Genomic DNA, 15,901 nt, shown 5'->3' on the forward strand with positions numbered 1-15,901 from the left:
GGAGTATTTTCTCTATTTTGTCAAATGCAAATGAACTGAATATTGTAACTGTAATTCTTACTTGATAACTATTTTTGTTGTATATAATTTTACTATGTTAAAGTTAAAACCTTCCTTTTTAATTAGGAAAAAAAGGGGAAATATGGAATGTTCCTTTACACTATGTGATTATGTGTCACTGTGATTGGGTTAATAATGAAGCTGACTGGCCAATAGCTGGACAGGTAGAGGTTAGGCAGGACTTGCAGAAAAAAAGAGAGCCTGAAGAGGAGGAGTGTCTTTCAGAATTGGGAGGAGACACAGAGAGAAGGAAATGAAGTTGTCATACTAAGAAAAGGTATCGAGTTACATGGCAGAGCACAGATAAGAAGTATGGGTTAATTTAAAATGTAAGCGTTAGCTGGTAACAAGCCTGAGCTATTGATTGAGCATTTATAATTAATATGAAGCCTCTTTGTGGTTACTTGGGAGCAGCTGCCAAAGCACAGAGAAACTCTGCCTACAGTGGGGGTGTTGTGCTGGGGAAGGGGTGCTATGCTAGGGTGGGAGTACTGTGCTGAGGTGGGGGTATTGTGCTGGGGCAGTGGTGCTGTGCTGGGGTAGAGTGCTGTGCTGGGGGTGAGGGTGCTATGCTGGGGCAGTGGTGCTGTGCTGGGGTGGGGTGCTGTGCTGGGGCAGGGGTGCTGTGCTTGGGTGGGGTGCTGTGCTAGGGTGGGGGCTGTGCTGGAGTGGAGATGCTGTGCTGGGGTGGGGTGCTATGCTGGGGCAAAAGTGCTGTGCTGGGGTGGAGTGCTGTGCTGGGGTGGGGTGCTGTGCTGGGGTGGGGTGCTATGCTGGGGTGGGGTGCTGTGCTGGGGTGGGGTGCTATGCTGGGGTGGGGTGCTGTGCTGGGGTGGGGTGCTGTGCTGGGGCAGGGGTGCTGTGCTAGAGTGGGGGGCTGTGCTGGGGTGGGGTGCTATGCTGGGGTGGGGTGCTGTGCTAGGGTGGGGGTGCTCTCCAGCCCCTTCCCTGACTACGAGAATGTAATGGAAGGTGTACTCCACCCACGTGACTTCACCCACGTGACTTCCCTCTGTCTTCCAGTCCCAGAGATTGCCTGTGACACACATCCCTTCCTGGCAAACGCTTATTCAATCATAAAAAGGAGGCCACCTGGTGGCTGGTTCCTCTGTACTTCCAGCACACAGGAGGTTGAGGCAGCAGGATCACCACAAATTTGAGGCCTGCCTGAACGAGAAGATGAGAACTCTGCCTAAAGTAAATTGTTTTATTTCTCTACCTTTGGTGAAAGTTTTTCTGAGTTGGGAGATTTTATGGAGTTTTTAGGGAGATGGGTTGAAACTAGATTCTCTTAACACAGCCTGCCACCAAAGGGGAAGTGAGAACTGACTGCTTCCAAGGAACAATTACCCGGAACTCGCCAAGGAGGGCATCCGTCCTAAGGGAGCGTGAATCCACCACCTGCAAAGAAAGAACATCTTCCTGTGAGAGTGTGGCTCTGGCCAGGTCCCTCCCAGAAAACAGCAGCCGGAAGCTGGCACCGTCTTCATTCCAGAGATGGAGCTAAGCAATGTCTCACCTCACAGAACCCTGCGAGTAGATACTAACGTGATCCCCACTTCACAAATCAAGGGTCAAAGGCGCAAGGAGATCCAGGGCATGTGAAGAATCACATGAGCACACAGCAGAGGTGGACCCACAGGTCTAGTGAACAACCCTTACCAGCAACATGGGGGAACCTGAGGCTACAGAACAGACGGAGGAAGCCAGCCAAAAGCCAGGCACTCCAGGCCTCTGACCGGAGGCATCTGGGCATTTTTTCTGCCACTGGCAGAGCTTCTGGGAGTCCTTCGATCACCCAGGCATCAAGCTTCAACCCACCTCTCTCCCACACACACACATACACAGGCTTACAGGCACAAGGGCAGACATGTCTGTGGATATCACATCACACGCTTGCAGTACGCACAGCCCAGGAAGAACATTTTGAACATTTTGAAGAACATAGCTGAGACCTACCGTGATAAAGATGGGCTCATCAAACAGCTCCGAGGGAGAGTCAAATACGTTGAAAAAAAGAGTCTGTTGGTCCAGAATGGGAGGGGGAAATCAGTGTCTCTGACCCTCAGGCGAGGCAGAGGGGCTATGGCTACCCACCAATGTTCAAGCCTGAGTTGAGACTAGTGGAGCTCAGATGACCAGTGCCAAGGGCTAGGGCTCTGATAAGCCTGGCTGTCCCATCTCTACCTCACAGAGGTTAGTATTTCAAGGACAAGGATGCTTGGATCGTGGGGAGCAGGGCTCTCCAAGTCCTCTGACAATCTACGCTGGTCTTGGCTCACACATTCAAAGCTGGCACCACAAGAGAACATTCTTGGACACGTGCCCTGGCGCCTGCTCTCTTGAGAATGGCCTGTCCATTCTCAAGTGCTACCATTGTTCTGCCTCATGCCTGGGATCACTCACCTCATTGAAGAGGGGGCTGTTGCCCTTCTGGATGCGACTCCGCTTGGTCTGCCCAGCGGCTGTGACCTTAACCACAGGCTTGATGTTCACCCCAGGCAGCTGACGCCCCTCTATCACTTGGACTCTGATCTGAAAGCCAGGAGAAGGGAGACCACCTGCTGACCCCAGAGTCAGGAACCTCAAGACCAACTCACTGATGACTTCTGGGAGTACCACCAATAGCTGCTGGAATGACCACTACAAAAACAAGCACATTTCCACCAAGCTCCCCCTCGCATCTAGAAAAGCCCAGAGCTCCCCATAAGAGCTGCGGAACAGCTCCAAGTATGACACGTGTATGAAATCTCCTGGGACCAGGACAAACCCAGTCCTGCTTTCTTGTAAAACAGACCCCATTTGAGACCCCATTAATACCCACTCTTTTATTGTTATTGTTTTTCTAAATAGGTGACTCTGTAGCTAGACCAGTCTGGTACTCAGTATGTAGCACAGGCTAGCCACAAACTTGGGGTCATTTTTCTTCCTCCACCATTTCACACAACTCCTCAGACTCAGCAGCTGACCCAGCAGCTCTGAATGGGGACAGCGGTCTACTTTTCTGAGAACCTTGGGTGGGCATGATGGCCATACAAGCCTAATTCCAGCACTTTGGCAGCCGAGCTGGAGGATCAAGAGGTCAGTGTCATCCTCAGCCATATGGTGAGTTAGAGCCCAGCCTGAGTAACATGAGACCCTGTCTCCAAAACCCAAAACAGGGCCAGGGAAATGCTAGAAGAGAATGAGCAGAGAGCTGTGTCCACCAACCTCCACACACATGCTGTGGCACACACATGTGCACACACACAGAGACACAGCGCATATGAATATAAACATAATTTAAAATTATTGAACAGTAAGTAGGCCAGAGAGATGACTCCGTGGGTAAAGGTACTTGCTGCCAAGTCTGATTGTCTGAGTTCATACCCCAGGATCCACCGGTGGAAGGAGAGAACCAACTCCCACAGGTTGTCCTCTGACCTCCACATTTCTCACAGTGACACTTGTACGCTCCATCCTAACACACACAGTAAGTAAATAAATGTCACTCATTTTTGGAAAAGCTCAGAGGGACCCTGATGTTGCTGCTGCTGCTGCTGCTATTGCTGTTGGAACCACTGGGGTGTGCACTTGCGGGTGAGCAGGGAGCTAGGCCTAGGACAAAGGCCAGTTACCCAAACAAAGGAGATGCAGAGCCAAGCTAACCTCATTCACCCCTGGTTTGTTTGTGCATCACACCTCTCGGGACTGGGCAAAGACATGCTTTGAGAGCCCAAAACACAAACTCCCAATTCATCTGCCAGCATCCAGGGCAGCCTAGCTTCTTCACGGGAGGCCTCTGGAGCTCCAGCACATGGTCCCGAGGCTAGACAACCCAGCCAGGCACAGGACACTGTAACTGCTGATGGACTGAAGGAGGAGACGGCCACAGAGGCCCCCCTCTATCACCTGGAAGTCCTGTGGCTTGTCCGACAGCAGCTTTCTGGGTGGGGCTGAGCTTCTTCTTCTTTTTCCCGCTGGCTGGTGGGGAGGAGGGTGGGAAGGTAGCTTCTTGGGTGTGGTTGGTCCCCCTGGGCCCGCAGCACCACCCTGATCCAGGAATGGCTCAGCTTCATCTCCAGTCAGCCCCTGGTCCTCAGTGTCTTCCTCCCCTCCTGTGTCTGTGGGGACACGTCCCTCATGAGCACAGTGTCCCTTTGGTCCTGCCCTGAGGTCTCAGTCCAACAGAGGAAGGACCAAAGAGCATGCCCGCTGTGATACCACTCCCTAAGCCTGCCCACCCGTCACCAAGATGGATGAGGTCAAAAAGGAACAGCTGCCACGCTGGCCCTTGAAAACAGTCGGTAGTCAGTTAGTGAGCAGGAAGAAGACAGGATGGCCCTGACCCACCCGCCCCGTCCCCGAGGACAGCCCCTTCTGGCCTCGCCAGATGAGACGGTTACAGGTGGTAGGGTCTGGCCGTGTCTCACCCGTGGGGACTGGCCACTTCTTCCCAGAGTATCGTGTGTCCATGGTGCTGTCACTGAGCAGGGACCAAGTTTCAGCCCGGCTCTGTCCCCCACCTGGCATGCAGCAGGGCATAGCCCAAGTGGGGAGGGGCAGGAGGAGCTGGGATGAGAGAAGTCCACCTTCTGCGGCCCCACCCTCACCTCTGATATCCTCACCCACCCAGCCTGGGTACCATGCTAAGAATCGGCTGGCCCTTCTCATTGCCAACCAGGCAGAGCTGGGCACCTCTGCCCTCCCTCCCCCCACCCTGAAACAGCCCTTTTCCTCCATCAGCCTAGCCCAGCTAACTCTCTCCAGCTCAGGATTCCCAGACCAGTGATCAGTGCTGAGCCAACAAGACTCCCTCTGCCTCCCTCTCCACAGAAACCCACACCAGACAGGCTAACAAGCCAGGCTTCAGGTTACCCAGGGAGGGCCAGGGCTCCTCAAGTCTTTAGGATAACTTGCTTCTGCACCCCCTTCACCAGAAGATAAACTCCAGAACCTTCCCCTAAGCAAATGTTCGCTGTCTCAGCTGCTTCCAACCTGGGCTGCCCACAGGTCCTCAGGCTAGCTTTCCAGGCACCACCGGCAAGTCGGGTTCCTCAGCCTGCATCTGCACTTGACAAGCCTAGCAGAAGCCTGAGGCGGGCACAGGACCTCACCAACTCACTCCGTCTGCCCACTTCACATACAAGCAACTGTTGCCCAGAATAACCAGCCCAAAGCCACACAGCTACTCAGGGTCAAAGGCCAGATGGAAACTCATGTCCCCTAACTTTGGCTCAAGGCTCTTTCATGGGGGTGGGGGTGAGGTACATAGCTCTTTTGTTACTTTCTGTCACTGCTGGGTGCCAGGCAGAGAGCATTAGGCCTCAGGTGGCACTCATCTCCAGAGCTGTGCCGCGCAGAGTACAGGCTGGACCCCACCCTTCCCGGGCATCTGGGATTTGAGGAGTGCAGTCTCCGTCCTAAGCCTAGTTAGGGCACTGTCTCCCGCCTCTTCTTTTCCACGCACCCACCCACAACTCTTGTTTCCACACTCGCCATCTCCTAAGCCCAGGATTGAAGAGACCTGTTGGCCATCTTTCTGGGGGCCCTGCCCTATCTGAGGGTAGGGTGTGGGTGGGCTCCTCACCAGGCACCAGGTCCATGTCAGGCAGCGTTGGAGAGGGTGCCAGAGAAGCGGGTGGTGGGAACAAGGGCACAGCTCCTGGGGGTGGCGTGTAGGACACCTGCAGAACCAGAGAGGCCTAGAAGAGATGGATTAGCAATGGGTGAGTGTGCAGGAGAAGTGACACCCGCCCTCCAGCATCCTCTCTAGCTCTCCCATCCCTCTCCTTGCAAGGTGTTCAGCCCTAGCAGGGTCGGGGCTGCAGGAGCCTGTAGTAAAGCCACCCAGGAACCTGCAAGCACAGCCAGACAGTTACGGGTACATCGCCTTGGGTCAGGTTCCCCCATTCAGGGGCTGTGTGACATTGGACAGGTTGTGTAACCTCACAGAGTCTCGGCTTCCTCATTTGTAAAAATGGGGGTTGTCAGGGCAACGAGTCTCACGAGGCCGGAATTGGATGAGGGATCCCACCTCTCCTACAGGACTGGTCTAGTTCTGGGAAGATGTCCCTCAACTTTCTGCTCACCATCAAGCCCGCCCCACATGGACAGCTCAGCTGGGCTCTCGTCTGCCCCGGCTGCAGCTCACTCTCGGTTGCCACTCACCTTCTTACCCTCGTCCCTCCTGGAAGCCCTGCTCCTGTCACATCCTCACACAAGAGGAGAGACAATGGTCGCGCCTTTCATGTGGGCAGGGACAGCTGTCTGGGGTCACACTTGACCTCCTCCCTGACAACTTCACTTTCCATAGGGAGATGAGGCCCTGAGCCCGAGGAGAAGCCAGAAGAGCTCACTGACCTCCAGCCTGGCAGCTCTAGGCCTTCAGAGGCCTGGCGGAGTCTCCCCTAGGGCCAGAAGAAGCCTGTCTGGAAAAAGCCCAAGTAAAAGCAGGGTGTGGTGGTAGCCGCCTGCAATACCAGGACTTGGGAGATGGAGCTGGGGAACCAGGAATTCAAGGTCATCCTCAGCTGCATCAGCAGTTCAAGACCAGCCTATGTATACAAGAACTTATCTCTCTTATCTCTCACCTTCCTACCACAGCCAGATCCAAATCATAAGAGCTCCATTTAAGACAGTACAAAACCTCTTGTGGTGGCATCATCTAGAAGACAAGCCCTAAATACACCTGGGAGGGGTTATTTCCACTCTGGGCGGCCTCAGGGGGACTACGTTGAGTAGGTTAATTCAGGTGGAAAACACACACTAAAGCGCTAACACCATTCCCTAGGGCTAGGGCCAAAAAAAACCGAACTAGCTGAGTAGCTGTTCATCATCTCTGCTTCCTAGCTGTGGGTGTGTGTGACCAGCAGCCTCAAGCTCCTGCTGCCTGGCCTTCGTGGCCGGGAAGGACCGCACCTTTAACAGTGCGCTAAAATAAAGCCCCTCCCCCTTCAGTTGCCTTTGTCAGAGTGTTTCTCACAGCAGCAGGGAAAGAAACGAAGACAGGAACAGAGTTATCAGTGTCCTCCCATTCCTCCCGCATGGATATAATTCCCTCTGTCTTTCTAAGATGTATTCATTTTATTTTCTATGTACAGCTGTTTTGCCTGCATGTATGTCTGTGCACCGTGTGTGTTCAGTGCCCACGGAGGCCAAAAGGGGGCACTGTACCCTGGGACTAGAGTTACAGATAGTGGTGAGCTGTCATGTGGATGCTGGGAATCAAACCCAGGTCCTCTGGAAGGACAGACAGAGCCATCTCTCCAGCCCCTTCACCTCCATCTTTTAAACATGGTGTTAGCAAGCATTTTCCAAGGTTCTGGCAAATCCTTTACAAATGTTTACTAACATAATCTTCATCTGAGTGACTCCAACAGGGAATAATGGCCATAATAACAGAGATGTCAGTAGTGAGAAGAGCATCCAGACTCCTAGGGCAAAGCCTGCCCCAGGGTTGAGAAGCTTCCAGCTCCCACTGTATCCAGTTCTCAGGTTTTCATCCTACAGACTGGGGGCCAGGAGGGAAAGACGAACTAACAAAAGCAGGACAGGCAACAACTGGGACTCAGCCCCGAGGAAAGAGCCCAGAGGCAACTGGCACCTTTTAATCCGAAGGTTTCGATGTTACTGGCCCTGCATGGTTGGAAGTTACCACCAGGTGTCGCCACTTGAGCATTGAGTATCAACACTGTCAGCCTCCTAGGCGTCCTCCTATGGCTGAAGAACCACTTCAGTGAACCTGGGAGCCTGGATTTTTCACAGTTGGTTATCTTTCCTCTACTTCAACAAAAGCCAAGCTGGGCTCTTAGGAGAAATACCTAACTGTACAAGATAAGCCTAGACAATCTTTTTGTTTCAGAAAGGTAAGAAAATTCTCAATAGATTACAGAAACATCAAAAGAACAAGAAGCTGCAGAGAGATGGCTCAGAGACTAAACGCCCTCGCTGCTCTTCCAGAGAATTCGGGTTCAGGTCCCAGTAACATGCATGAAGCCCCGGGTTCAATCCCCAGCATCACATAAACAAGGCATGGTAGCACATGCTGATCTAACCATGCTGGTGGGGTACAGACAGGGAAATCACTGAAGCCCATTAATCAGCCAGCCCAGCCACATCCATGATCTCCAGGAACACTGAGAGATCCTGCCTCAAAATATCAGGTGGAGGGTGAGGGAGGAAGATAATTCCAACAGGTTCCCAGCTGGTGAGCATGAAATACAGACAGAATATGGGAGCCAGAGCGAGGACAGGGAGTGCAGATGATTAGCAGGCTTACTCAGCCCAGTGCACAGAAACCAGGCTGAAAGCTTCCCTCCCAGGGCAGAATGAGTTTGGAAGGAGCAAGTATAGAAACCATCAGTGCCACAGACACGGGCAGTTGGAGAGGAGAAACGTAGACATCTCGGCACGGAAGTAAGACCCTTTGGTCAAAGGCTGTGGGGAGGAGCCAGCTCTGACTTGAGGGATCACAGGAAAGCACCAGACAGATCCTTGACTACAAGGGCTGCTCTTCACAGAAAACTTGATATCTCAGCTCCTCTGGTGTTCCTCTGGTGGCTCCTCTGGTGTTCCTCTGGTGGCTCCTCTGGTGCTCTGGGGTCATCTCAGAGTTCCAGAAGAGCTAGCTGCAAAAGCCTCTCAAGGCCTCGTAGACTAAAGGTAGTGCTACCTGAGTGGAGAGCTCAAAGCGGAGGCAAAAGGTGACTCAGGAAGTGTCTGAGACCATCTCAGAAAACACTGCACTAAAGCAAAAGAGCCATCACTGAGCGCTGTCCAGGGAAAGATGGAATTCTACATGGAATGGCCTTATCTGGGCCAGGATGGTGTTCTGCTGGGAATCACACTCATCAAGGAAGCAACTGGCATCCTTGGCTTAAGATGCCTTGGGAGCAAGTCCAAGGATACAGAGGCTAGGGCCACTGAAGAACCTTCCTATCGAAGAGGGCCTAAGATGAACTGTGGGTGGTATCCCCATTTACACACCTGCTCACTGGGACCCCAGCAGCTCTCTTTTCCCAGTGAGGACCCAGTGTGGTCCCATTCAACCCAACCAAAACTAATCCCTTCTTCACTCTCCCAACCAGTCTAACACCCAAACACACACACACACACACACACACACACACACACACACACACACACACACAGCCTGTCTGTGCGGGCTAACAGCCCACAGCCCCACAGGCGTCACTGGGAAGAAGTATGCTCTGGTCAGCAGTGCACCTGTGTATCCTGGCATGTAGGGGGACCCAGAATTCTAGTGACCAGGAAGAAAGAACCCTGCAGGGTATATTTAGACCACTAAAAATAACAGGAGGCCAGCAAGGAGGGCTGGAAATGGGCTGTGTGGACTAGGAGAGCATGGGAAAGCTGGGGGAGGGGTCAGGAGGACAAGAGAGGAAAAGGAAGGGGTCCTGAGTGGCCCCAAGTGGACAGAGGAGGGTTGTCTGCCTCCCTCCCCCGGTGACCTGTGACCCAGATGACTCAGACGTTCCCCATCTGGAGAAGAGGGCTGGAGATGAAAAAGGGCAATCTGCCAGACAGCCTAAGGAGCCAGTCAGAGATGACTGGAACACAGAACAGGAGGTGACCAAATGGGCCAGACTCAGAAGTAGCCAAGCTAGGGTGTGGCAGGCTTCACTGAACCCTGTAGGTTTCAACCATGAGTCCTTTCTAAGCTATAGCCAAGGAGAGCCAGGCTTAGCTCCCAGGAGCTGGCCCCTGCCATAAGGCATGAGGAGGGGCCCAGCAGGGCCTCCAATGGAAGCTGGCTCCAGGCAGCGGAGCGCAGGCATTTACCCCAGTGGGCTGTTGCTTGGTGTCCAGCAGAGGTGCGTTGAAGCTGGCAGACAGGCTGGGGGTGGCGAGGACCTCCTGGAGTGGGATCTTGGCTTCCCCCAGGAACCTGAGAAGACAAAGGCCAATGGTGAAAACTAGCCAAATGTGCCTGGCTCTTCTCCCACCTCCCCACTACCCAGTTACGGCCCATCCACCTAGGAGTGCCAGTTCCCTGGGACTCCTCTGGGGCTCCCCTGTGTGTGGCACCCATGTAAGATGGCTCTCCTGGTCCCATCTCAGGGAGACCAGACTCCTGAAGAAAACACTTAGGTAGAAGAGAGAGATCAGAGAGACCTGCCTTTCCCCAAGCTCAACCTTGCCCGCCTTCTGTGTAGCCTCAGCCTAGCCACGCTGCTGCCATGTGTAAGGGGCATCTTCCCATCAGACAGACCATTTATTTACTTACCTACTTAGAGACAGGCTCTCATGGGACCCAGGCTGACCTCAAATTCACTAATTAGCTGAGGATGACCTTTAACTTCTTACCCTCCATTCTTATCTCCCAAGTGCTGGGATGGCAGGTGTCCCCCGCCACACGGTTTATCCAGTGCTAGAGATCAAGCCAGTGGCTTCACACAGGCTAGGCAAGCACCCTCTCAATGAGTCACACCCCCAGGCCTGCCATGAGACCTTAACCAGGCCAGCATCTCTGGAAGACAGAGGCGGTTACCCCATCTTCACACCTTTGCTGCCCGCACACCGCGGTCGACTGCAGTCCACATCATGTGTGTCTACACGAGTTTCCCGGGAAGCACAGCACCAACTACACACCAGATACAAGGGAGCTTCCTGTCCTCAGACGCAGGGAGAAAACAACTCTGAGTCTAGGGGACAGACCCCTTCCTTCATCAGACCACTACAGGGCTGAGCTCTTGGGAAAGAGTGGGCCACCAGCAGGATGGCCGAGGAAAGCCTTCTAAGGAGTGACAACCGACCGTAGGTCCTGTTCCTTGGCTTGTAAACCATTCACCATCCACTCTGCGCCTCTGCAGTGGCAACAAGTGGCTTGTGTCATCTGAAACCTGTCACTGGAGTCTGCTTCTGCCTCTGCTTGCTCCCTGAGAACCAGGCTATGGGCACAAATGTCAGGGCACACATCCTCATCAGTCCTAGGGGACAGCTATGGGGACACATTCATTATTGCTTTTTCTTTTTTTTTTTTTAATTTATTTCTCCTATTGAATAAAGTTATCCCAGTATCTGAGACCATCCTTTCCCTGGTCTCTGTAATAATGGTCTACATATGGGTTTAAATGGACCCATGGAGTGAAATTTGCAATCTTAACTTAATGAGCTGGGTTTTGAAACTCTGTGCTGGTGAGACACCACCTCATCTCCACTAGGATGGTGTTAAAAAGCTGGGCTGGATGTATTTGCATTATGAGAAGACCAGGATCCTATGAGGGAAAGAGTTAGAAGGTTCTGGCTTAAAGGGGATGTGTGTAGGTGCCAAGTTGACAGGGATGGACTGGCAATGGTTAATGTTGGTTGTCGACTTGACAGAATCTAGAATCCCTCAAGAGACAAACCTCAGGGCACATCTGTGAGGGAGTTTCTAAATTGGGTTAACTGAGGTGGGACGACCCACTTGAAATGTGAGTGATCCCATTCCATGGGTTGGCGTCTCGCTGCATAAAAAGGAAAAGGTGAGCTGAGCACCAGGGCGCATCTCCCTCTTCCTAACTACGAATGCCCTGTGACTCGCTGCGTCAAGCTCCCGCACCTTGACTTCTCACCATGGCGGACTGCGCCCTCAAGCTGTGATCCAAACTAAACCCTTCCATCCCTGTCATTTTCGTCAGGCATTCTGTCATAGCAACAATAAAAGTAACTGATAAAAACGGCTATTGTAAAGAAGGAGGGAGAGAGAGAATGAGGAAGGAGGGGGTGTGGAGAAATTGGAACACTGCTGAGCATGCTGCTGGGCAGAATTGGGGGGTGCTATGGGATCATTAAACATAGACATACAATCCAATCTCAAACCCTACTTCTGACTCCAGACATCTGCACAGCACATTCAAGCAGCAAATTCTCAAGCATCAGAAGCTGAGATGGGCCCAGGTGTAAGTTGATAGAGTGCTTGCCTAGCATGCACAAAGCCCTGGGTTCCATCCCCAGCACCTCATAAACCAGGCATGGTTGTTCATGCTTATAATCCCAGCAAACAGAGTGTAAAGACAGGAGGATCAGGAGTTCAAGGTTATCCTCAGTTACATAATGAGTTTGAGGCCAGCCTAGGATACACAAGACATTGTCTTTAAAAAGTTAAAGACAATGGGGTTGAGGACGAGCTGGAGAGATGGCTCAGTGGTTAAGAGCTCTGGTTGCTCTTCCAGAGGACTTGAGTTTGATTCCAAGCACCCACATGGAGGTTTACAACTGTCTGTTACTGTGGCTCCAGAGGATCCCATCCCACCTTCTGGCCTCAAGGGCCCACACATGCAAGTGATACACAAACATTCATGCAAGTTTATATATATATATATATATATATATATATATATATATATATATATATATATATATATATATATATAAAATTTTAAAATAAATAAATAAGCAAAAATAAGAGATAGGAGCAACCAAGTCAGGCAGGTAGATGGACAAACAATATGAAATATGCATACAGGTGGCATATTATTTAGTACCACAAAGAATTCCTGACACTTCTCTTGGGACTAGCCTTGGAACAGCTGGGGCTGTGGCTCCGTGGTAGAGTACTTGCCTTGCATGCATGAGGCTACTAGGTTCAGTGCTCAGTACTGTCCAAAATAATGATAAAAAGAATTAGTGTTGAAGACACAGGACAAATGCCATTTGATCCCAGTACGTAGAGTACCTGGTCAGAGTCACATGCACAGGAAACAGAATGGAGGTTGCCAGGAGCTGGGAGGGAGGAAAGGTTCAGGCTTTCTGCTTGGAAGAGGGAAAAGATCCACAGGTGGATTGGTATGATAGTAGCACTGAACTGTGCATTTAAAAACTGGTAAAATGCAGTAGCATCATGGTGCATGCTTTTAGACCCAGTACTGGGAAGGCAGAGGCAGGCAGATGTCCATGAGTTTGAAGCCAGCCTTGTCTACCTAGGGAGAGTTCCAAGCCAGACAGGGCTACACAATGAGAACTTGTCTCAAAAATAAATAAATTAAATAAATAAAATTATCTTAAATGGTGGGGTTTTTGTACGTGTATTTTAACACACATAGAAATAAACAGGGGGATAAACGTCAATAAACGTTGAGCAATGGGTAACTCAACGACAGAGTGCCTGGCAAGTGTAAGGACCGTGTGTGACCCAGAACCATGTAAAATGCCAAGTGTGGCAGCACAGCCTTGTAATCTCAGTGTTAGGACGTGGGGACCAGAAAGACCCTGGGACTCACTGGCCAGCCAGGCTACCTAACCGGTTAGCCCCAGACCAGTGAGAGATCCTGTCTCAAAGGAGGTGGACAGTGTCCCCCCCCCCCCCCCGAGAATGCCACTCGTGGTTGTCTTCCAGACTCCATACATGAACGTACACATGCGCGTGCTTGTCCTCCCCACTCAAATTAATTATAAATAACTTGTAAACTTATACAAATAAATAATTATTAAACTCCCTGGCAATAAAATACATGTATTTGCACCCTCCTAGGGCAGGCATGCTCTCAGTCACCTTACAATTTTCGTTGCTAGAAAGGCAATAAACATGGTGTGTGTGTGTGTGTGTGTGTGTGTGTGTGTGTGTGTGTGTGTGTATTGGTGTGTGTGTGTGTTGGTGTGTGTATATGTGTATTTGTGCATGTGTGTTGCATTCAGAAGACAGCCATATTGTTGGTCCTCACCTCCACCTCACCTGAGGCAGGGTCTCTTTTTGCTGTTTTTCCATTCCATACTCCAGGCCAGCTGCCCTTCATGCTCCTGGGAATTCTCCTGCCTGCCTCTCCCTCCCATCTCCCTGTAGGAGCACTGGGATCACGGATGCTCAAAATAAGCATCCAGCTTTTACACTGATTCTGAGGATTTGAACTCAGGTCCTCACACTTAAACAGCTTTTACTACTGGGCCATCTTCCCAGCCCTTCTCTTACATTTTTTTATTTGTTGGTTTTTTTTTTTTTTTTTTTGAGACAGTCTTACTATGTAGACCAGGCTGCCTCGAACTCACAGAGATCTGCCTGCCCCTTTCCACCAAGTGGGATTAAAGGCCTGTGCTGCCACACCTGGCTTGACATTTATTTCTTTAAAGAAAGAGTGAAAGGGAGGCATTCCAGGGCTCTAAAGTCCCACGAAGGTCAAGCTTTCTAGAATGTGGGCTTCTCTGTCTCCTGGTGCCTGCAGGAAGTTTCCCTAAGCAGGGGCTCTTGGAAGGTGCACCCTAAGGACTATCATGGGAGTAGCACTTGTCCCCAGTATGGCAATCAAAGTGTCCTCAGAATCCAGAAGTCCCTGTGACGTAAGAGATCAGAGTCACTCTGTCTTTTATGGGAATCCTGGGCAGCGGAGCAGGGTGACTTGACCAAGTAGGTGGACAAGCCAACAGCCCCAGGACCCTCCAGATGCGGGCAGTGTCTGCAGCTGAGATGTCTGGCTTTGGCAGCAGGAAGGCCAGGCCCGACAGCAGTCTAGGGAACCAAACAGTACGGCTGAAGCTGGTCTCAGGAGCCCTGGCCAGAGGCCCAGAGTAAAGGTGGACCACCTGAGCCTGGCTTGCTGGCAAAGCCCTCCCAGACAGACAGGGAGAATTCCCGGAAGTGGGCTGGGGAACAATGGCAGGAAATGCAGAAGGAAGTGCCGGCCCCACCTCTGCCAGCCCTAACCCTTCCGGCTGCCCCCCAGAGCTGGCTAGGAATGACTGTTATTTCCTCCCTGATACCTCTTTTGGGGGCATCACATGTGCCCTTGATGCCTCCATAGGCTCTAGGGCCAGTCCCTGCAAGGTACCAGGTGGTCCTACATCCCAAGGAAGAAGGGCTGGAGGCTGTCTGTCCAAAGACCCACAGGGCAGGCTGTGGGGGCAAGTTCGAAAGAGACAGGGAGGCAGAGGCTCCCGTACGGGTGAGTGATGTGGAAGCATAGCTCAGGGAGGAGGGGCAGGTGGCAGAAACTTATTGGGGTGGGTTCAAGGGGTCTGAGGCTCCGTCACAGGTCATCCATTGGGGTCTACAAAGGAAAGAGGGCTTTGAAGCTCCCCCCCCCCCCACATTCCCTTCCCTGTGACTTTACTAAAGGGCTTCAGTCTTGGGACACAAACTGTCTGTGCCATCTGAAGATAATCACTGAAGTACGGCCTCTAGGCCCAAGTGTCAACTCAACAAGGCTCAGTTGGCACCAACCAATGGTCCGGCAGGTGTGCTGTGGCATCAACAGGAGGCCAGTGAGGCCGGGAGGAACCTAGGACCCTGCACAGGGCCAGGGCTGTGGGAGCCAGCTGGGTGTGTGCAGAGCCTGGCAGGTCAGAAGCAGCCCTGTGGGCCTGCCCCCACCTAAACACCACAGGCCCTCCCAGCTTCCTCCTCTGCTCATTTCTCTCAGCTCTGTTGTTTCAGAACCACTGGAATGTGGGAGCAGAAGCATGGGGACTAAAAAACACTGCCATCCCAAGGACAGAGAAGGCAGGAAGGGGCATAGCGGAGGGAGAGCAGTGGAAGGTTGACAGGAAATGCATTTTCCCCTCAAGGAGAAAGAGCTGATTCCCTGATTTATCCATGAGTGACGATGCCCTGTCAGAGAGGGGCCAAGTGGGAGTCTTCAAACCCGAGGCTTGAGCAGTCTGTGTGAAGGCGGGACCCGAGGGTGGGGGGAAGCCTAAGTTTATGCTAATGAAATATGAAAAAAATGGAAACAATTTTGTTTAAAAACACTGAGTCTTACTACATCATTGTTTGTAAGAACAAAGCACAAAAGCAACTCAGCCACCAAGCACTCAGGACTGTAGATACAGCACGTCTGTGCTACCAAATTCTGCCATAAAATGATACATTTCCACAGAAAAATCTCAAGATCCATGGTCAAAAGCAAAAACTAAAGCCCATAAAAGA

The 15,901-nt window shown here is 51.7% G+C and overlaps 1 protein-coding gene across 7 annotated transcripts in view; it reads right to left on the reverse strand.

The window, feature by feature from the left end:
* Dysf (dysferlin) overlaps positions 1–15,901 on the reverse strand; it is a 201,702-nt gene that overhangs the window by 140,846 nt on the left and 44,955 nt on the right. For 4 of the 7 annotated variants that reach the window (XM_059258091.1, XM_059258090.1, XM_059258093.1 and 1 more), the window contains exons 4-9: positions 9,844–9,949; positions 5,630–5,744; positions 3,952–4,163; positions 2,467–2,595; positions 2,020–2,082; positions 1,411–1,461 (exon numbers count right to left, since the gene is read on the reverse strand). In XM_059258091.1, the coding sequence (XP_059114074.1) occupies positions 1,411–1,461; positions 2,020–2,082; positions 2,467–2,595; positions 3,952–4,163; positions 5,630–5,744; positions 9,844–9,949 (676 nt within the window). Of the gene's footprint in view, positions 1–1,410; positions 1,462–2,019; positions 2,083–2,466; positions 2,596–3,951; positions 4,164–4,472; positions 4,566–5,629; positions 5,745–9,843; positions 9,950–15,901 lie in introns of all 7 variants that reach the window. The other 3 variants (XM_059258087.1, XM_059258089.1, XM_059258088.1) reach the window with 1 other exon arrangement.

Source organism: Peromyscus eremicus, chromosome 3, assembly GCF_949786415.1.
Source record: "Peromyscus eremicus chromosome 3, PerEre_H2_v1, whole genome shotgun sequence".
NCBI lineage: Eukaryota > Metazoa > Chordata > Mammalia > Rodentia > Cricetidae > Peromyscus > Peromyscus eremicus.